This window comes from Cheilinus undulatus, linkage group 12 (genome assembly GCF_018320785.1).
Source record: "Cheilinus undulatus linkage group 12, ASM1832078v1, whole genome shotgun sequence".
NCBI lineage: Eukaryota > Metazoa > Chordata > Actinopteri > Labriformes > Labridae > Cheilinus > Cheilinus undulatus.
Window position 1 is genome coordinate 13,852,438 of NC_054876.1, and position 23,523 is coordinate 13,875,960.

A 23,523-nucleotide genomic window follows, 5' to 3' on the forward strand; every position below is an offset into this window, starting at 1 on the left:
CTGACTTATATTTTTCAATCACCCTTTTTGTGAGTGGCTTGGAGTGTTCTTTTGTCTTCATGGTGTAATGGTAGCCAGGAATACTGATTAACTAGCAACTGGACCTTTCAGACACAGGTGTCTTTAAACTACAATCTCTTAAGACACATTCACCACACTCAGGTGATCCCCATTTCACTATCAGTGAGACTACTAGCACCAACTGGCTAGACCATTGTTGAATTTGGTCAGTCACTTTAAGGGGATAAATATTCCTGCAGTCTCCTATTTAACATTACATATTTATATTCAGTTGACATTACTTTGTAGATATCTGTTTTCACTTCAACAATAAAGGCACATTTTTCTGTCTAAAAAGAAAAATTATATCGACCATGAATAGATTATAAAATCAATTAAAGGGTAAACCATTCAAGGGGGTAAATACTTTTTATAGGCACTGTACCTCACCTTGAGGACATCAAAGTTAGAAAACCAATCTGATGTAGGTTGATATGTGCTTAGTGGAATGGGTATGCTTAAATGGCTGACAAGACAAACAGCCAATCAATTCAAGGATTATGGTGAGGCCAATCAGATTTTAGAGGCCATGGCTACCACTGGCTCCGCCCCTGGAAGGCCATCGGTATTGCTATTTGCTGCTATGAGCCTCCAGGTAATTTTAAATCAAGATAGCGTTATTATTTCGGTTGCCAATATGTTTACAGTGTTGTCTCAATTTATTCACAGAAAACATTAGAAAAATCTGGTCAAAATGTTTGTTTACAGAACTAGCATAATAACACCACCTTGTGCCAAAACTAAAAAGTTTAGTTTTATCTTCTAACGTGGGCCAGAATTATTAGAATTTGCTGCTGACAAATAATAAATGTGCTAAGGGCTGCATCTGGCCCCCCAGGACCTAATTTTGACAGCCCTCCTCTATATAGACTTTACCTTTATGTGAGCCAGTGTTTGCAGTGTAATTGTCAAAATAATTGACAATAATGCACATGGCTGTTCCATTGTTATTCTTGTTGTATGTATGTGCATACCACCTCCATCTGTAAGTTGTGATAAGATTGACAACCATTAACATGAATTCTTCCTCTACCCAGGATCTGCACCCACTATATCATTATCTCCCATAAGGGGCACAGGGTTTAACATCCCACAATATATCAAGATTCAAGGATTGTTTATGTAGTAGCTGTATATAAACATCTAAATATGATCTCTTTAACATGGAAAACATTGTTTTATTTATAATGTTCTGCATTTTAATGTTCTTTTATTTATATAAGACAGTATCATGCAGCATTTTTAAACACATGTCCTTTATTTGGATACTTAAAATGTTGTGGTCTACTGTGTTAAGAGTGTGCATTTTTGTTTCAACTTATTGCATTCCTCCTGCTGCTAATTTGCACACACTCATTATTGCGGCCCATAACCTCACTCTGTCCATATATCCCTACCTTATATAATGCTCAGAATAATAATGGTGCTAAAGCCTATTTAATATTTAAGAGAGTTTAATATTTAATACTATTTTCTGACTTTTGAAGAGTGAACTTTATATGGCTGAGGAAATTCAGATAATGGTCTTAAATGGTAGAGTCTGCCTGGCAACTGTCACCCTATAATATGTTGTTTGTCTCCCTGGAAGCATCAAACAAACAAAAAAGAGAGAGTAAAGAATCTTTTCCTTTTTTGCTTAAGATGTATCTCTGTGTTTTTCAGCATCCCCATCGACGAGTGACCTTTTCCACCACCAACCCGGTGCAGGACCTGCAGGACTCCTCTCAGCACAGCTACTATGACAGCGGCTTGGAGGAATCAGAGACTCCCAGCAGTAAGTCATCGTCTGGCCCTCGTATCGGACCCCTGACCCTGCCTGAGGACCACTATGAGAGGACCACTCCAGATGGCAGCATCGGAGAGACCGAGCACCCTGAAAATGGTACGATGACAATCCTGCTCTGTTCTCGTGTGTTCTCCATGAATATTTATTTGGATGTAAATTTCTCTAATAGGCTCTCGACTGTTTGTGTGTGGGTTGTTTGCACTCTGTGGTCATTTTCCAGTGGAGTTGTTGTGGCATCCATGACGTTGACTTGCCGTGTTTGTCGATGGTTGTGTGAGCCGTTATTGGTTTTTAAGCAGATTTGTGCTTGTGTTTGTGTGTGTGTGGTATCTGGGTTGGAGTTAGCAGTGTCTCCATCCTCCTCATCAGCAGGTCCTCTGTCAGACATCCTTAATGACCCTCTCTCACAAGTGTGCTAATTAAAAAGCCCAACTAATGGAGCATTTGCACTCTAAATAAATCTGAACCATGACATGTGTGCAGAAAACACTGTGTTTACTCCTCGCCGCTAGCTGGACCATGGGTTACACCGCAGCTTAGGTTTGCAGGAGCTGTAATTTCCAGGCACAGCAATCAATCCAGCGGCTGAACACTGATGGCCTCAGCATTGGTCCTTATTAAAATACCTGTAGCCAGAGCTGTTGCTGCTAACTGTATAATAATAACAATTTTGCAGCCTTAAGCTGCCGAATATAATCCATTACTTGTCGTGTGAAACACTATGATAAGTGATTCTCATGGTGCATTTCCAGTCATTATAGTGCTTTGCATTGCAGCGCTCTTTGGATTAGACACTTCTGCACAGTGACGGTTTGCTGCTCACCTAAAACGTCTCGCCCTTCTCTTCACATTTGTGCAGCGTTAGTTTGGTGCATTAACATATGGATTTATCTCAATAGCATGTGCATTATGGATTTTACGGCTAAGTAACAAAGCATTTTACTGCCCTCATGCAAAACTGTATCAGCAAGAGCTTGATAGAATTGTTGATCAGCATTGACAGTTACTTTGTCACAGTGTCAGTGGAAAAGACATTGATGTAACTTTGGTCAATATATCTGTATTCCACAATGTGGATTTACTGCTTTTTTATGGAGGGAGAAAAAATTATTTTTCAGTGCCACTTAGTAGGATCAAAGGCTAGCAAGTGTCACTGAAACATGAAAACAGCAAATGACTAAGTTCTATATTTAGTCTGGTATCTTTCATTGTGCATTGCCTCTACATTAGACAACTGTGTTGGAATTTATTAGTTACTTCTTTTAGAATATCTCAAAGTTGATTTGTCTTAACCTTGCAAAGCGGATGGATTGGCTAGATTCCATGTCTGTCATCAGGCAGATCCATCTTGCAACGCTCCAGTCTGAAACATTCCTGCCTCGTCTGAGTTATGACAGACCAACTGGCATCATTTGAGGAGAGAAAGAGACAGTGGCTGCAGGCATTGTTTAGTTGTACTACAGACAGTTAACAATGGCTGCCAGTAGCAGCGAGGGGGGGGGGGGGGGGGGGTACTTCTCTGTTACAACAAGAGCAAAGAGCCACACTGTAAGCTCCTCTTGGAGGCCCCGACATAAAACAGTTAAGTAACAACTTTCACAGCTTTTTTTCAGTTGAGGGACAGACTTAATACTAGGGCTTAATTGCAAATTAGATCAAATCGCAATTTGGCCTGCTGCAATTTTCAAATCGCAGAAGTTTCAATATTTCTCTAACTTGAAATGTGTCAAAATACCAGTTTAATAAATCAATTTTTTGCAGCAGCAGATTTTTTATGCACATTATGCAAACAATCAAGTGTCAAATTTCTTATAACGGTTTACAAAAGTCCTCCTTTTTGTGTTTTAGGTATGTCTTTCTTAATCAAAATGACGGACATAAAAATGATAATCCCTTAAACAAAGCAAATAACATCACATTTGCAATACAAGCAAAAATAATTTGCTCATTCTGTCTAAAACTCATGAAGCCTAGTGTTACTTCATGAAAGTCATACCCCAGCTGTGATCGGCTGGTAGCCAGCCTCACCTCCTCCACCCCAGCCGCCTCCTTTATAGCTTAAAGTTTGTTGAACCCCCATATTCAGATTCAAGCTACTATGAATTAGTTGCTTCAGAAATAATTTCATTGTTTTCAATACACATGGTCTTTTTAATGAAATTATTTATTGCTTGAATTTGATGAAAAATACATAACATTAACTCAAGATAATCGTATATTGAATCGCAATCACAATATTTGGGAAAAACATTGTAATTAGATTATTTTTTATTATATTTCTTATTTATTTATGATTATATTATTAAATAAAGTTTATTATTTTTGCAAATCATTCAGCCCTACTTAATACTTAGTTGAGACGTGTTAGCTAAAAATGTCAAGTTGGCAGAAAACTGCCAATTGGCTCAACTGAAGTAGTTGTGCCAACTAATTATTTAAGTTTAGCCCCCAGAACATGTTCGCTCAACTTAAATCTGTATGTTTACCATGTTTCTGGACTGAAAAGTCTTTTCAATGAAAAGTGCACTATGTAATATGTGTTAACTAATTATTAATCCACAGCACACTTGTCATTTTATTGGTTAATTTCACACATTGAGGGAGAAAATTTGTTTTAAAAGTGGTGATGTTTTCTGTATTTGCAACATAAGCTGACCTAAGCTACAAGCAAAGCATTTTAGGAGTGGGACACTTTTTAACATCCATTCTCCCTTGAACGGTGAAATAAAACTGAAATAGAAAAGAAGGTTTACTGTTTTGTAAAAACTCCCCAATGTGGATTGTTTCCCCCCTCTTCATTAGGAAATAGGCAAGTAAGCCACAGAGGTGGGTAGAAAACGACATTCTGTGGCTACGTAGCTTGGACAGATGAAGTGGGGCCAGACTGGCTGTCAACGCAGCAGCAGAGACAACAGATGATGTTTTAAAGACAGTCGATAAACCAAGTCCTCAATTCTTAACATGTCAGGGCACAGAGGCAAACGTGCTTGTTAGTCCAGTTGATGACAGCTAAACTGGGTTTAAAGGTTGATGTTTAGACCTGCAAAATAATGAAAACAAGAGTGTTTCAGTTCAGTCAGTGGCCGTGCAAACTGCATGCATGCTTGGCTTTTTATATGAGTGTTTATATATATTTATAATTATATATATTTTAGATTTGTTTTTTAATTTGAGTTTTTCATCAAATATACAGCTAAGGAGTGTATTTCTCTTAAATTGTTTAAAAGCAAACAAAAGGGCATCCATGAGGACTCTTTGTTTCCATCAGCTGCTGTGACAACCAAAATTTTTAACATAGTCAGCTGAAAGTCACCAGTTAAGATGGTCATTACCAGGTAAACCTATATCAGACCATTACATCTTTGGATGGAGTTAAGTGTTGTGGAAACAGGCGGGTATGTTCTGACCACTGGATGTCAGTCTGAGATCAGACAGACATCATAAATCAAGTATTTGTATACAGCCTGAGCTCTCAGGTGATACCTCTTGAGGTTTCCTCCTGTAATATGTTGCAGGCTAGTATATCTACAATTACACCTATGATACAACCAGATACAAACACATGTGAAACAACGAGTGTATCTTTGACCTTACAGTCAGGGATTGCTACACATCCCGTTTAATAGAAAGACTCAGTCACCGCAAGTGTAGGAAAGCAGTTTATAACCCACGAGCAAAGACTCCACTCTTTCTATTTGCTCCTTGCACTTAACATGTGTTATGTATGCATTTTCCCTTCTCTTTTTTCTCTATTCCTGTGATTCTTGATTGTGTTTTTCCCAGCTGCAGCAAACAGGTTTTGTCAGGCAGGGTGCTCTTTGTTGTCAGCGGCAGGAGAGCAAGATTGTGAGTGGAGATGGAGCAGTTAAAGAATGAAAAGATGGCACAAGATGGGGGAGATGTTAGATTGTGACAGGGAGCGGGGACCGAGAGCTGAAGCAAAGCCCATAGGACAAGCACATAGGACAGGGAGATGCAAGAGATGAACCGCTAACCAAGGATAGACCTAATTAAAATGTGATTCCCTCCTTCGGGGAGATAACAAAGAGCCCACATAAAATGAAGGATCAGACAGAAAAATCAAACGAGACAGAGGAATTCCTCCCCAGCTCCACCTGAATAGTGACGTGAAGTCTTTTTTCCAGTGTTTGAGTGACAGAGTGACAGGTTGTACTGGTGCGGGGCTTTATTCGTTGCAGGAGAGATGACTGACAGGCAAAAAATTGGGAGGTGAGCATGATGTGTCACTCCATTTAAGTTGGATAAAAGGCAATATATGAACCGCAGACTGTCAGCCTTTGCATCACTGGGCCCCCGAAATATCGACATGGATGTGTTTTCTTGTACAAGTTGAACTTTGACGGTGAAAAAATCTACATTTTGAGTGAGTGTCAGCGGACTACAGGGGAGAAGGATGTAGTTCACTCATTCTAGATTCACTTGAGGATTTTGGGGCGGTTGAAATTGTAGCTTCAGAAGAACCTCTTCTACATATTTGCCCATGTAAGGTCAACTTCTGAACTCTTAAATATTCAAACTCTTCCATGTTATTTCCCTCTATTCCCTGCAGGTTTTTCATTTAAAAAACAGTAATATTTAACCTGTTAATTCTGCATTATTGGCAGACAGTTCATATCAAGTAACTGTTTGACGTTTAAAAGAAGGGAGTTTGAACCGAAGTGAGCAAAAGTTTCATTTTGTTTACTGTAAATTTATTTTCAGACAAATTTCTATAGCTTCTATAGTTGATCAATAAATTCCATTTTCAATTAACTTAATTTAAAAATATAATAACTACTTCATCCTTCTGTCCTTCAATGAATATGAATAGACACATTTTAGTTCCTTGTTCCAGTGGAGGAAACTATAAAGAGTAGTTATACTATCAATACTGAGGCTAGCTAAAGTTTACCAGCATTGTCTAGTGTCAGCACTACGGATGATTAAACAGTTAAATCTGTTCATCAGATTACCTGGCATTAAAGTACCTCTTTTTTTATATTGTTCTTTTGTAAGCAGAACTGTAAAAACTTCAATCAGCCAACTCATGTTTCTGATTGCTCAAGCATTTATTATGGCAGCATTTGTTTGGCATCAGGCTCCAACTTCATTACTCTTCCAGATTGATTTCACAAGCAGGCGTGAGGAGATAGCATCTTAGACCCCTCCAGAGGTTACAGGAGGATGCTGGGGTGGAGGAGGGTTGAAAGTGAGAGTTCTGTGCTGTTTCATGGCAGAGCTGGCAGAGCAGAGGAGGAGACCAGAAATCTTACCGTTTAAATAGGCTGAAGTAGCTCGCTGACATCGCTTCATTTGTTCTATCTTTTGAACGCTACTTAATGTTTGTGTATTTTGAGTTGAGAAATACACACTTTAAAACTATGGATTTGGAAACGTTTGTATTTCGATGCTGTCTGAAACAGACTCATACAGTCTGAAGGATGTGTTAATAAAGCAAAGCTTGTAAGTAGATGAGGCTGGACAGCATTTGTATAAGAACACGTATAAATCACTGTCTGTTCAGTCATTGACGACACAGGTTTAAGGCTCATGAATCACTAAATACTGCCAATAATCTTATAAAATACAGCAACAGAACAGCAGCTTAAATTGCAGCTCCATGGCCAGCATGAAACGACAGGGATGTCTTAATGCTAAATAGTTGAAAAGCAAACAAAGTAAGCACGGAGTAGGTCACAAATAAGGCTTGATTGCTTGCTGTGTTAAATTGGAAAATGACTATGCGTTAACTAACTGGCAAAAGAAAAGAAAAAGCAGGAAAAATATTTTCTTCAACGGTGATGTGTCCGCAGGATAGCCTTGGATGGCATCTCCCACTATCCACCCATCCTCCAAAAGTCATAGATGACTAAAATAAACATCAATTGGTCTTCTGATAGAGCTTACTTTCTCAGACTTCTGGAGTTGCATCCTCCTGCATCCTTCAATAATTATTTTAACCTTTAAGAGTCTTCTGAACCTTGTTGCTTTTTGTACTTATGCATCAGAGTGTAACATCTTTATTATAGCAATGGCAGCATCAGGATTACATCGCAGCACGCCTTTTAGTCCATTTAAACCTTTGTTCATGCTGTCATTCCTATCATACAGACTGGACAAACCTCTATCCTGCCATCCATAGTAACCTGGTTTATCAGACTGGGCAATAGTAGGGTAGTGGGGAGTGTGTGTGGTCTGTTACAATCTCTCTGCCTCACTTAAGTCGACATCAACATATTCCCTGATGGTTCTTGCCTTTGGAATTAATCGCAGACTCAAACTTCATTAATAAAATTCCTGATATATGTCATGAATGCTGCCGGATCTGCAGCAATTAATTTCTGGAGTCCCTTTTTCTTGTATTTCAGAGCAGCAGCTCCCTCCTCCTCCCATTTCTTCTCTAATTTCTGTCTCCAGGCTGTGTTAGAGTGCTCTCCATTTCAGTTTCCCCATGTGCATTTTTCCACTCCTATGTGCACGCGTGCACATTGCTCAACTGTTTGCTAATCTCATCATGAATGTTTTTCCATCAGATACATGTGCGCAAATGCGTGCATGCGTGTTAACATGTATGTGCTTGCACCTGCACGCATGCATGCATTTGTTGGGACTGGAGGGCGTTGCATCACACCCCAAATCTCTAGATCATTCTGATTACACTGCTATTTTACTTTAATAGACTCTCATCATAATCACTGAGCTCTTTAATTCTCTTTAAATTGATTGCTTTAGACAGCATGAAAACTGCTTATCTTGTATGTCTGGTGGCTGTCAGGATGCATGATTTGTCCCGCGTAGTGAAATCAGAGGGAGGCCAACGACCAGTCTCTGTCTGTCCCATCTGTCCATCCACTCTTACTCAGACTCGGCAAATCTGACTTTGATTAGTGGGCAAATCAGAGTGAGTCACAGCATTTATTACTCATTGGTTTCAGGCAGAATAAATCATTTTGGGAAGTTAATCTGTTATGAAAACGTTCATCTCATATCTGCGTAATGGGACACACATAGGGCTGCTACTTACTGTTGTTTTTGATTAATAGGATACATTTTCTATAAAATGTTAAAAGGTCATGAACAATGCTCATCAAAATAACTCAAAGTAATTACCATTAATTTTGTCAAATAATAGTTTAAAATGTTTGATATTTAATCACTCATTCATTTGTAATGTCCAGATTTTCCTGTCTTTACAGCTCTAGACAGAGTTATCAAAGACTTGAACAAAAAAGGGAACTACTTTTGAATGCTGAATTTACACAACTTCACATCAGCAAATTTTAATTTCTCAAATCATTGAGTTAGATGTATCAATACCTCACCACAAAATGAAAAAAAAACCAACCAAATATGGACAATTTAAATCAATCTGGCCAAAAAATAAATATTGCAGCACCATTTTTTATCAGCAGAGGGGGCTGTCTGCCCCAAACATTCCATCTCCTCCAATATCTTCTCTTTTTTGTTGGACTGCTGCTAAAAATCTATCAGCTCCAGCATAAAATAATCAGTTTCAGATGCTATTCCAGCACAGATGACGGGGGGTGGGAGTCTTAAGGACCCTAACGATTTGATTCGATAACAAATCATAGGGCTACAGTTCGATCCTTAATCAATTATTGATGCATTTTGATGCAGTTGTTTTTTCTTTTTTTATTCTTTTGTTCCCATTGTGTCAAACATAATAAAAACATCACATTTATGTTTAGAAAAATAGGATACATTAAATTTCCACTATCATCTGATGGGAAATGTGCGTAGACTGGAAATTTACAATTATGCTGAACCAAAGGTAGCAGCATCCTTTTCTTGTAACATTTTTGAAATTCCAAACATATAAATGTCCTTTTTCACAGATTAACAACTGGTAATGGCACTGCATGTCAGAGTCCCACCTTTTTGTTCCTGCTTTTCTACAGTACTAAATATTTAAATTATTAGCTTAATTAATTTTTATGCTGGTTTATAGTATTGTAGAACGACACAGACACACCAACCTACAAGTACAGAGTGTTCGCGCCTGCATAGGACAGCACAGCAGCACTACCTAGGATTAACCATAGACTCTTGAAAATATCAGACGAGCCTGAGTGATGTCATTTAATTGGTTAGCAGAGGGCTTTTTAGTCAAAGTCATAGCAGCCATATTGTGAATGTAGTCTCAAACTACATTTTTGTCAACCCCTAACAATAAAACAGACATTTCAGTCATTTTATTATTTTATTGCAAAATGGATGAACAGTTTTACTTTTTAGAGAAGGCTCTGCTCAGAAGATGCTCCCTGGCTTGGTGAAGCAGCATGCTTTGACTTTACATGGAATGCATACCCCCATATCAATGGATACATTAAAGGGGACATATTATGCAAAAATCACTTTTTCAGGCTTTTCTAACAAAATATGTGCCCCTGGCCTGTCCACAATCCCCTCTAGTACAAGAAAAATCCATTCTCTCCTCCCCTATCTTTCTCCACCTTTCAGAAAATGTGTGCTGAAACAAGCCGTTCTCAGATTTTCCCCTCGTGATGTCATGTGGGGAGTTAGCACCAGCCCCAGGTTCGGTAGACCCTCCCCGCTTGGAAGAAAGTTCTGCCCTCTTCTCCTGATCCTCCTCTCAGCTGCCAGCTGAGAGGAGGATGAGGAGAGCCACATCCATTAAGGAACATCCATTTCCTGAGAGGGGCGGAGTCAGACAACTCATTAACATTTAAAGCCACAGACACAGAAATGGTTCATTCTGAGCAGGGCTGAAACAGAGGGTCTTTTAGACATACAAATATCCGATACTGGAGTGTTTTTTCAGCAACAGACGTCACAGGCATGTTTTGGGGACCTCTTAGACCGATATAAACTTGTCTTAAAAGGGTAAAATATGTCCCTTTTGATGCCAATGCATGCTGAATACAATAAAATTCGAAACAGTGCAGCTTTATCGCTTTAAAATGGGAATCTTTTTTAAACAGTACAGCTTATTCTTGACTTTAGGGTAGAGATCTTTGCATATGATATCTGGCCAACTGCATCTTTTGCATAAAATAATTGTTATTAATATAAACGTTGATTTAAATCTCCTTTCTATCATGAGGTATCATGAGGTCAGTGTGGTGATATATCCTAAATAATATGTTCCGTAACATCCCTACTGTGGTTACTAGACTTCTGTAGTTTCTTCCTTGATTACTTGAATAATAATTCACATTAAAGGAAAATGCTGCACATTTGCTTTATCCTTAATATTCTATCAACTATTTTAAAGATTTACCATTTATTCTATTCAATGTTAAAAATACTGAATATTCTCATAGAATCAAAAGTAAACTCCTGAATAGAATTCTTTGTTAAAGCATTATATCAGAGACTACTACTTGGTAGATATATTTTTCTTTTTTTAAGACTTACACGTCATTGCAGTCTTTGATAAAAGTCGTCTTGATCTCGGCAGTGGTTCCTCTGCGTCTTCATAGAGAGAGAAACTTTTCCATTAATTATGATTCATAACAAAGAAAAATACTGACCGCCGAGCGTATTTTTAGCTCAATCACCCACCTGGAGTCAGATAATACATAACATCAATTGTGTAACTTTCCGTTTGCCCGAGAACTCTGGGCATGAGTCATCCTGGACATGTGATGTCCTCTTACCTCTTCTTTGGACACAAGTTTGTCCATCAATCCTGTCACGTCCAGTCCAACCCAGACAATAATCACTCTTCTGCGGATCACTGGTTAGGCATCTTGGCTGTAACAGGAGGGCTAGCACTGATAGGACACAGGTGGATTACAGACAGGTACCAGAGTGCACACGCTCACACACAGACTCAACTGACCACAGATGGAGGAATTTTTGCTGTGGCCGGTTGCCCAGCGTGAGGTCTCCCTGTGTCTTCCTCTGTGCGGACTCGCTGCCATATGGGCTATTGAGACGGGTGAGATAAAATGGAATAAAATGGCATTTGCATGATAATGAGGTTCTTTAGTGATGCTGTCTGATTTTCCTGCCTTAGATCTCTCCTATGATGCATGTAGCGTTGTATATTTGTTCTTTTTGAACTCCTGTCAGGGATTTTCCTCTGCTTTTACAGCCTGCCATATCAGTATCATACAGGGTAGTGCTGCTTTAGCCCTCCCTGTGAATGCTTCCCTGGTTTGTGTGTACAAAGCGTGAGTAACATATCAAACAAAGGAAGATGTGGAGGCAGACACTGTGCAGACGAAAAGTCAGAGCATGGCTAAATGTGTCTCGTTTGTCCTTTGAGTGTCAGCTTGGGCCCCTGCCTGGACGCTGTTCTAGTATGCCGAGGAGTGTAGGTTTCCTCTGACAGATGTTATTGTGCCGCTGAGGGAGTGTCATTCACTGCCACATCCGTCAGGAAAAATCTAAAATAGTCATTTATTCATTACCTAGCAGAATATTTGGTTGTGGTTACAGGATATGCTTTCTCTCAGCTAAATGAGGTTCCACTTTTGATGTCTGCGGTTATTTCATGTCCCGCCCCTTGCGACACAGAGAACACACATTTAACTTACTGATAAAACAGCAAAGATCCCCCAGGTTAATGTACTCCACAGCAGTTGGTTCAAAGTTAAATGAGTCTTGTTTTTGCCATTCCTGCTCTGCTATGATAATCTGTGTACAAACTGCCCCAGGAGCAGCAGATGCCAACTCAGCTGTCAATCACAGCTTTTTACCCCTTAAGATAGCATCAAATAACACAAGAACTAACTTTTATGATGGAAACAATGTTAGAGAAAATATATTAGAATTTTAGAGTTTGGCTTATCCCATCTGTTGCCATGGAAGAGGTAGAGCCTATGACCTATACTGCAGCCCACTGGTAGGGGGCCTGTATGGGAGGTTTTCCAGGTAGATGTATGAAACAGTCTATCTGGTTGTCAGTTATACAGTGTGTCATTTATGAACATCTGTTTTTTGGATTAACTGAATATTTTCTTTCATAATACCAACAGAATTAGCTTTCACACATCTATTCCATTACATTTCCAAGAGAACCATAGCATTTTTTTTCCATAACTATTTTAGTTAACCCTCTGAGACTAACGTTGTAAAAGACAAGAAGTAACACATGTTACAAAAACTTGAATGACTTTTTGAACCATAAATAGTAACCACTTACTTTTTCCCCTTGGAAGCCTGTCATTGTGCTGTTCTAATGATGCTATCCATGCCTTTATAGGCCTTATGGAGGCTTTTCTAGTGAGCTAGGAACTTTGATGACTTTCCAGGTCATTTATTGATCAAATCGCCACTGGTTACTCAGATACTGAACATCTTTTAATGCATTTTGAATACATTTTTCAATATTTTCTGCTGTGCTATCCTCCTCTCTGTCTATTTTGTATCCCACAATGCATGGTGACTGGGCAGTGACAATCCATGGTAGGCTATTTCTACATCATCATTATCATCATCATACTTTGTCTAACTGTGCATTTATTTATATTGAATAGTTCCTGATGGAGAGACGGAGAGACAGAAAGCCTGTGATGTGTCCCTCTGTGTCACTGCAGACAGGACTTGCTTTGAATAATGGCACAAATAGAGCTAACACAAAAAACTTAACTTTTTGGTCCCCAAGAGATGGGAAAACATGTTTATGAAAAAAAAAAGAGTGAGTCCTTACTGTTTGCTGCATCTCGCACAAAAATCACACAAAAAAGTTTTAATTTCTTTTTGGTTTTTCCTTTGCCTTTATAGTCCCTTAAGATTTTTAAAATTCAAGTGACATTACTGCTGCACTCATATTCTTAAAACTGAGACTGCCCCCCTAACCCCCAAAAAGAAAAGATGTTTAAAGATTGACTGTGCAACACAGTGTTGATGTTTTACAAGCTTTTAAAGACAGCAAGTCCAGGTGGGACAAAATGGTTTAAAATAGCATAGGGCTCAGAGGGTTAAAGATGTTTCATGAGGGAAGGATGCAGTGTCTTTTTCTTTTTATGTTTCTTTCATAGTGGCTTTAGTATATATATTACCTGAAGACATTTTAGTATATTATGTGCTTAATTTTAACAGGTTAATTGAGAGATTAATGTTGCAAATACTTACAGCTTCAGAAGAGATGTGAACTTTACGTTAAGTGCTTTTCTTTATTTTATTGTATAACCAGCGAGTATTTAAAGCTTTATTTAATCAGCCCATCCACCTTATCTGTCGACTTATAACCCCTGTTTTGTGTTAATTTGTTAAGATTTGAAGCGATGACATTTTAATGGATTTCTCTTAATGCTAAGCACAGTAACTCAGAGCTCTGGAACAAATTCTTCGACTCAGTTGTGATTATTATGCCTATTCAAACCCCCTACATCTCCGTTCACATCTTAATTCAAAGGATTGTGGTCTGTTCCCTCACAGCTCCCTGTCAGAGACCTTGCCTGTTAGTTATTTTAAGTGGAGTGAGACCGAGCCAGCCTGCACCAGCGTTGTGTTCAATGCCACCACCCGAGAAGGGACAGGTCATGGGGTTGGCAGTTTTGTGGAAGCTTCTGTGGAAAAAAAAATGTCCTTACAAGTGGTCCCCTGGGGCAACTTGTCATGAGTAATACGCTTATAATCCCGAGCTCATTCTTGCACACGCATTATGCTCTGCACACATCAGCTGCTGCTGCTTGTTACCCCCCAATTGTTTGTAATTTTGCATCAGTGCAAATGGGTCACTGGAGGAGAGAGAGTGACTAACTGGAGCAGAATTAAACTCTCTAACCTGGATTATGCTTTGACACCGATGACAATGGGTAACTGCAACCCTTTTACAAATGACTTTCTGGGACAATGCGGCTGAATCCAAAATGGAACTGATGATGTGTCAAGACGTCACCGTTTTTGAATGTGTCTAGATTTCCCTTTTGCCCAATTTGAATCCAAAAATGTGCTCTCGCTTATGTGATCTCTAACAATGAGATCTGCACTCACACATTACAGCGTTTGTCAAATGACTGCAGACAGGCCAGACCTTTGAACAGGGCCGAGGAAAGGACATGGTATCACAGCTCAGGCCATTAGCTGCTGTAAAGAATGGAATTGGCTTATTTTCTTTTCCAGTGAACTGACATATTATTGTGCAGCAGAGATTGCAGCCTCATGTGAAATCTAGACGGCACGAGAATAGAAGTCCCATTATCCCAATAAATCTTACCCCTTGCATTCACTTTCATTCCACCTTCTGCTGCACATAAAAGTGATTTCTCTGTAGTTTCATCATTGTGTCCGGCTGACTGGCAGACCCGGCGAACATCAATGATAATAGCATGTTCTTGTCAGACCTTGAACTTGTTTGTGCTTTAGTTCTTGAATGAGTGCTTTCTGTATTTCAAAAATGTGTCTTTTATGTCAATAATCTTTTTCTACCATCTTTTCATGTCGGTCTTTATGTGTGGTAACTGTTTCTTATGTTCTTAGAGAAGAGAGAAGACGTTTTTTAAATAATAAAACAAAAAGAAAGATGCAAAAACATAAGTGGTTTAGCAGAAGATTTCTGGAGCATCTTCCCGGGACAGACTCCCAGTGCTCTCTTCATTTTAATTGCGATCTACAAAAGCTACTCAGCTGTTATCCACACGTATATAACATGGATGAAAACCCAAATGAGTGTTTTGAATTATGCGTGGAAAGTACATGCATATAAGCGCACATTAAGATCCATAAATAGTGCTTTTAACACCACACTGCTGCTGCTGCTGAAAAATGTCCGGTTTTAGCACTAAGCTTGTAAAATGAATGAGTGAGTCTGTGTGCCTAAGCCAGGATCCCTAAGCTGTAGATGTGCTTCTGTATTACTCTAACAAAAGTGGATGGCTCTATGTACTTAGGCGAAAAAAAAAAATTGGATAGCCTGCTCGTACCCACGCCAATGAGTCTGGGCAACAGCATGCTGAAGCAGCAGGTTTGGAGGTGGTGATGTGTGTGAGTGTGGTCCTGAAAGAACAAGATTATAAAGACACATGGAGGAAGATTTCTTAATTAGCCTGGTGTAGCTTGTGGCTATAAGAGAGGCTCCTGAGTGTCCACTGGCAGCTCCATGGGACTCTTGAGCTGAAACTTTAAGGATAATTATGAAAGTAGAAGTAGATTAGCACTCTCCATAGTCTCACTTCAGATGGGATTCAGGTAGAGCGCTGCTGTACATGAAGAAAGGTGGGATTTTTACTGGCTAGGGGCCAGATCCACTTCAACCTCAGTTGGTCCGACAGCTCAAGTCGGCATCAGAGAGAGGCCCCCGGGGGTCATCTCTCCATCATAGAGTGATGTGGGGACGGAGAGCCGCCGCACCTCCCTCTAACTAGTGTTCTGCCCTTCAATGATGGATGGCACTTGAGGGAGTCGAATTGTACTGTATAGGTCTGACATGCATTTCCTTATTTTCTCCCAGTTACACAGGAACGAAGCTGTTCTCGCTTTAAGGCTTTCTCACAGTCAGTTGAGGATATCTCGCAATTCTCTGCAGTTCAAGGACCTTACAGGCTCAATGAGGACTACATCCAGTGAAACAGAAAATGTTCTCCCTGCCTTGACATAGAGAGCTGCAGCACTGCTTTCTCTGACGAATGGATATATCCTTCCTGTGACGGGATCAATTCTTAATTTGCAGTTTTGTGTTAACATGCTTTATTATGCAGTCAATATTCAGCATGCCTTAAGCTAAAAAGAAATTACTTGAATTAGTCTTGCTTAACCTCATGGCCAACTTTGTTACAGTGCTATGCATTTAAGGTGACATAACTACATTTTAGTGCCCTTGTAGTAAAAAAAATCGTTAGAATTATTTTCACAGCTCTTGACCGAGTTTTTAATCAGTGCCAAATCTTAGGGACAACTTCAGCAGCGCTCAAGATTTGAAGCTTTCAAGAAGAGTTTTTAAAAAGTCACTTTTTGGCAGAAGATTTACTCCAAAGGAGTCCTTGTTCTTACGCCAACAGCGGAGTAACTCTGACAGAATTTTGCATGATGAGGCAGCTTATTTCCACATGGCATTTCCGCTGGATCTCTGCACGAGTGCACAACTCTTCACAGTAAGGTTGTCAGAATTCTTGATCCTGCAGTACTTTTTCCATTCCATGTGTTTTAAAACAATATGAAATGTAAGTTTAATGATTGAGAGAATAGAAAAGTCAAACTTTGAAGACATAGCTGTGTGGGAGAGGCATGATTCCGTCAAGATTGGCAAGCAAATTTCTCAGCAGCACTGGTAATGTCTGGCACTAAAACTTGCCAGTGTTTTGGTATAACTTGGGTACCATGCAGGAGTTTGCCTGCAGTTTTTGATGATTGAAAACAAGAAATTACCCTGTTTTGGATCCCTGGGATTTCTAGTTTGACAACCCATTTTTTAGAGTTAAAACTATGTTTTCAGTTTTTTTTTTTTTAAATCCAACAAAGAGGCTGTCATTGATTAGTCTGGAGTATTCTGTGGCCAGAAGAGAGTTTCCACTGGCAGCTCCATGAGATTCTTGAGCTGAAACTTTAAGGATAATGATGGCAGTAGAAATAGAATACGGTGGTGGCACTCACAATTTTGGGTATCTAGGAATTATATTTTTGTTGTTGTTTAATATCTACTTTTATATATTTCTGTTATTTATCACTGAATGCTTTCTAGGGCCTGGCCAAACTGGGGGCCCATGGAGGTCAGGAAAATCATGGTACATTGTAAAGTTAATCTGTGATAACCATATTTTATTTTTGACCTAAATAAACAACCACTCTGATTAAAGCAACAAAAAAGGATGCTGTAGTAAAATGTAGCTTTTTTCAAAGTGTAAACCCATTTTCTTAAAACAGAATGACCTTTTAGGTGATGGTAATAATGTTGAACTACAGGATTAGGTAAGTAATGTTAGATTTCATAGCTAGACTATAATGTGCCCAAACATTAAGATGCCTGAAAATAAAGCAGAACAAAATAAGGAAGTTTGATGTAGAATAATCAAATAATTGTGAATAGAGGCAAAAGTAAAAATATATTAAGGGAAACATATATTAAAAATGGGTTAGAAGTGGGAAATAGAGCAAAAAATGGCTAAAAGGCGTTAAAGTGCCAAAAAAAGAAATGGCAAAACCATGTGGGAACAGTGAAATGTGGGTAAAGCAGCATAGATTCGTAAATAAAAAGCCCAATAATAGAAACTGAGATAACTGTTGGCCAGGACGCTAGCACCAATAATACTGATACAGCACATGTCGTTGCATTAACATAATCCATAAATCACAACTGGGGAGGCCCATTCCCTTGGTTTTTCAGGGGCTCAGTCAATTCTGTGGGCTGGCCTGACTGAACAGCAGGCTGTCATCGAAATCAGGACCCAGGTGCGATCCTTTCGCATCCCAAGTTTATTTTGATTAACCATTTTGTTGTATACAGTACGGCTTTATGTCGGTGTGTTTTAAAAAGCACATCTTTCCTTGTCTTTATGGCAGTGATTTCATCCAGAAAACTCACCGGCCAGTGAATTTAAAGTCAGGAAAAAAATGGGTGAGGCCATGAGCTTTAACATTGGAAAAGAAGATGGCAAAGTGTAAAAGATTTGTTTAAAGATTATGTTCAACCTTTATTTGAGATGCCTCTGTATATGGGTGCCCACCCCACCCACTGAGCTAAACTGGCAGTGAAAACTGAGACTTTGAATAAAAAATGGGCAGGCCTTTAAATGTTCATTCTTCTCTTGGGTATTTTAAAATCATTGTGCCTAGTTAAGTGCATTACAGTTTAACAGGGACTGTAAAACCATTAAAATTTTCCAATTAAAATAAGTTTTATCATTTCTATTGTAAATACGTCACTATGGCTACAGGATGATTTTGCAGTGGCTTAACCAACAGGGACAATATGCCACACAATTAGTACGGTTTTAAAAATGAATGTAGTATTTTTGGACGAAAATTGCACTGCTGTTAATTTATTTGTGTGGATGGCCCTAGTATTGTGATATTAAATTATTATGTGTGTTTCTGTATTATAAATAAACCTGCCAGTTCATAAATGCTGCTAAGGGCTGTTTATAAGTCCAAGTCTGAGGCTGAGTTCCTCCACAGACTTGGACTCGCATGTGACAGTGGGTTCCCAGAGCAACACAGTATGACTTTCCCTGTACCTCAGCATGCAGACAAAAGTCTGAGTCTTTCAGTCTATGGTCCTCCAGGTCTCACAGTACTCTTGTGAGACCTGGACGTTGACTGATGGCCAGAGGCGCCGGCTAGACTCCTTTGTGACAACAGTGCATTTTGAGGTATTGGTGGCAAGACCGTGTATCTAATGCTGACGTGCTCAGGAGGGCAGGGATGGGAAGGATCAGCTGCCGGATACAGGCTTTTTCGGACACCTGGCATGCTTTCCCAGCTCACCGCATACTGGGTGCCCTGGAGTCGGGGGGGCCGGTCCAGATGCCAGGGGCAGCTGTGGGGAAGATACCTGGAGCACGCCTGGAGGATGGCCATCAGGAGGTTAGAGCAGCACAGGACCAAGGTTGACACGTTGGAGTGCCGAATTGGCACATGCTCCCTGACCAGAGTTCATAATTAAGTTGTTGTTATACCACTGTAGTCGAATACCTGTATTAGATTTAAAATCAGTTGCAGACTGCCTACAGACACTGATGAATCTACAAGGCTCCTTTAAACATGCCACTGAATCCTATCACAGGTTAGACATCATGATGTTCAGGACCTTTTTTCAAACTGGTCCTTGTTGAATTTTGATTGAAGACCCCTTCTGTAGACCTTCATTTAATCCTTTAGTCACCACAGAGGACCATTTCCCTTACAGCAGTTATTAGTTTTTTGTTTCCTCCCTCTTAGATGGTCATGTTATAAACCCTCTCCACTTGTCACTCATTTTGATGACCTGTCTGCTTTGAAGCAGTATCAAGCCTGGAGTTGAGGTACCCATCACACACAGGCCCTCACAGGCACTGGAAAAAAACAGATGGCAAATGCAGCCTTTTAATATAAAGAAAGGAGCAGCAGCAATGTTTACTCTTGTTGTGAATTGGGTGTATGTTTTCCTCCCTCTCTTACAGCTTTCCTGCTTTATTGTTGTAATTGCTCTGGCTCTCTGGCACTTGACAGCACCAAGCGATACTCACACGTTACACAAGCATAGGGAATATGCCCAAAAATGTTTTAAGATATCGCTGAAATGTCTCCAAGCTTCAGCCTCAGATACAGCCGAGCACATGGGGTCAGAGGCAGAGTCAGACTGCTGTACTGTGTACGTGACCTAATTTTCCCATCAGTTCATTAAATTTTCATTTTATTATCTTGAAATGCACTGGATGTCCTGTCCATTTATCTTATTTTAACGTGATAAAACATTTATATTGCTGCTTTAATGCCCCTTTAATACACAAGACAGCACTAAAGTGCAGGTTCAGTCTTCATTCAATTAACCAAAACACTCCCAGATATCCCCCAGCGTTCCTGCCTTCCTCCCTCATATTTCTCCCTTTTCCGAACAAATACAAGCGGATCTGTGTTTTCCTTTTTGAGGGTTTCAACAACATCAAAAGACATGACCGGTCTTCATGAAGCCAAAGCTTAAAAAAGTCAATCAAATGCAGGCAGTTGAGTGCGATGGATCAGTCAGGAACAACAGGGGAGGGTGGACTCATGCTGGCCTCAAAAAGCCGACATGATAACCCCCTGCTGCCTTCTGTGTTTTGCGTTTCCTTAAAGTCCATATTTAATGACTGAAATTTGCAGCTTCCTTTTAATGATTACATCGTCAGTGACGTTCTTGATTCTATGTGATACATTCCCCCGTTGCCTGAATCAAAGCCTCATTAGAAAACTCTCTCCTGGTGCAGCCTATAGACTGGAAGAACAGCATTTGCAGATTGCTGCTCCTTCACTGTTTCCTCTCTGCAACACAAAGAGGCAATTTTCATATTTCATCACGTCAAAAATTTGGATTGTCCTGGTCCTAGCTGTATTGTTCAGAGAATTGTGGGAACAGAGCTTTCCATCTGACTGCGTTAGTGTGCTGACTTTTCCGGGGAATTGTCAGTCATGCAGCAGCTCTCTATCTGCATTAAATGGTCAAATAAAGCTTTGCCTCTCCAGGGCAGCTGTTTAGCCGCTGCATGGGCTGCTTACATGAATCTGAAGATCGGATTCTGTGAGATTATGTTGATGTTTGTCCATACTTGGCATTAAAATGATGTTCCTCTTGTGACTGTATTATTTAAATCTGCTCGTATTAGCGTTGATCACAGTTAACACTCAGCAAGCATTTTGCTTGGAATGCAACCAGAGTACACAGCGCTCTGATAGAAACCTGAACCTGAGCTCTCGGTTGTGGCAAATTCTGGGGCTGAGACATGAAGCCAACTTGGAAGCTGCAGCTTCTTGAATGGCCACTGAAGGCTTGCCTCAGTCTATCCTGAATAGGCTCCTTATTGAAATGCCTGATTTACACTCCCCTCCAAAATTATTGGGACTGTCAATCAGCCATTTATACTGTTGACTGAAAACGTTTGGGTTTGACATTAAAAATGAAAATGTTAAGTCTTATTCAATTTAATCTATTTTAAGTCTGTTCCAATACTTTTGCTCATGTGAAATATCTGTTGTTCATGAACCCTTACAAGTAACACCCAGCTTACAGTCAGAAATGTTTATATATTTCTGTTTATCACTGAATGCATGCCCGCCCATAGGGAGGGTAAAGGGGAGAGCTTTCTAGGGCCCAGCAAAACTGGGGGCCCATGGAGGTCAGGAAAATCATGGTACATTGTACAGTTTATCTGTGATAACCATATTTTATTTTTAATGTGAAAACAACTACTCTTATTTAAGAATCAAATGGAATTTTATTTATACGCTGTACTAGAGAGTACTACGCTGTAGTAAAATATGGCCTTTTTCAAAGAGTAAACCCCTTCTGAATAACCTTTTTGGTATTGGTAATAATGTTGATGGCCACACTGAACTTAACAAGTTTGATGCAGAATAATCAAATAATTGTTGAAAGAGGCAAAAGAAAAACATATTTGGTAAGGAGAAACAATGAGCAAAATGGGCAAAAAAGTGGCAAAAGATGGCAAAAGGCAGCAAAAATTGGTTCAAAGTGGAAAAAATGGCAAAAAGTGGCTAAAATGAGTTAAAGTAACAAAAAGTAGTGGCAAAACTGTGTGAGAACAATGAAATGTGGTTAAAAAGCAGCATAAAAGCAAATAATTCAGACTTCATAGCTAAACCATAATGCACACTAATAAAAAGATGCTGGAAAAGTAGAAATAAATGAGAAAGTTAGATGGAGAATCATCTAATAATTGTGGAAAGAGGAAAAAGGAAAAAAGGTTATTGGGGGCAAAAATCTATTAAAAGCAAAAAAAAAAAAAAAAAAGATAAAACTGACTGCAATAAATAAGTGGCAAAATGTGTCAAAAGTTGGTTAAAAGTGGCAAAATATATCTGGAAGCATCAAAAATGGTAAAAAATCATCACCAAGAAGGCTTCAAGCAGTATAAACAGGTTTAAGGAGGCAGACAATGGGCAAAAAAAGTGCCAAAAGATGGCAAAAAACGATAAAAATGGATTAGAAGTTTCAAAAAGAAGGGGTAAAACTGTGTGGGAACAGTGAAATGTGGTTAAATGCAGAATAACATCATAAATAATTTCAACATCAGAACCCGATAATAGAAACTGAGGCATCTGTTAGCCAGGACGCTAGCACCAATAATACAGATCCAGCACTTTTTAATAAAAATTGGCAGACCTTTAAATACTCTCATGGGTATTTTAAAATCATTGTGCCCAGTCGTGCACTACAGTTGAGATCATTATATGCAGCAAATGAAACAAGATAATATTTTTTTGTATAGGGCTGTAAAACCATTAACATTTCCAATTTCAATAAATCTTTGAATTTCTATAGATGTAAATATATGGAAATTAAAGCTGAAATGCTGATCTCATATTCATCTTTGGATGTTAAACACAAATGTTTTTAGTCTACAACAAACATAAAGGAATTAGCCTCACTTTGCCAATACTTTTGGAGAGGAGTACAGATCAGAATTTAAAGTCTTCTCTGCTTGCTATGAAACCAGATTTGTTCTCTATAGCTCATTTCACTCTTCAATTCCGTAATGTCATGGCTGCATTGAGTGGCAGCTTGGTGCTGCTAGCTATCTGCCAGGTGCCACACAGCTACCTCAGTCACTGAACTTAACCTCTCTGCTTTGTTTGTGTTATTTGTGCTGCAGGGGATTTTTTTCCCCCATGCAAATATCAGGCAGATCATTTTTTTCTTCCCAGGTGGTTCATTATACTCCAACATAATTCAAAAGAGTGTTTTATTAAGTGGCTGAAAATCTAGCACCTATATATGTTAGCCCTAATTAGCAGGTATCAGTGTCTGCTCTCTCTTTTCTTCGACTCCATGTTTGTCACACATTGATTTATTTGTAGCTGCTTGTGCATAGGGGTCAGGAGTGTTCCAGAGAAGATGAGAAAGTGATGAGAGGAGCTGCTAATTTAATATCAGTTTGTATTGTTTTTCTATTTTAGGTGCAAACTCTTGTAGCTTTGTATGTCTGGTATGTTAACAATTCAGATCTACTACCATTATAAATAAATAATTGGGGAATAACGGGCGAGTAATTGCAACAATCTGAAAAACGTTAAACATTGAAATAGGCTTGGGCTGCAAATATGGATCTTTA

At 39.3% G+C, this 23,523-nt stretch overlaps 1 protein-coding gene across 1 annotated transcript in view; it reads left to right on the plus strand.

Moving 5' to 3' along the window:
* Positions 1 to 23,523, plus strand: part of pcdh1a (protocadherin 1a) — a 171,553-nt gene that overhangs the window by 125,445 nt on the left and 22,585 nt on the right. The window contains exon 4 of the mRNA XM_041800591.1: positions 1,723 to 1,942. Coding sequence (XP_041656525.1) covers positions 1,723 to 1,942 — 220 coding nt within the window. The remainder of the gene's footprint in view (positions 1 to 1,722; positions 1,943 to 23,523) is intronic.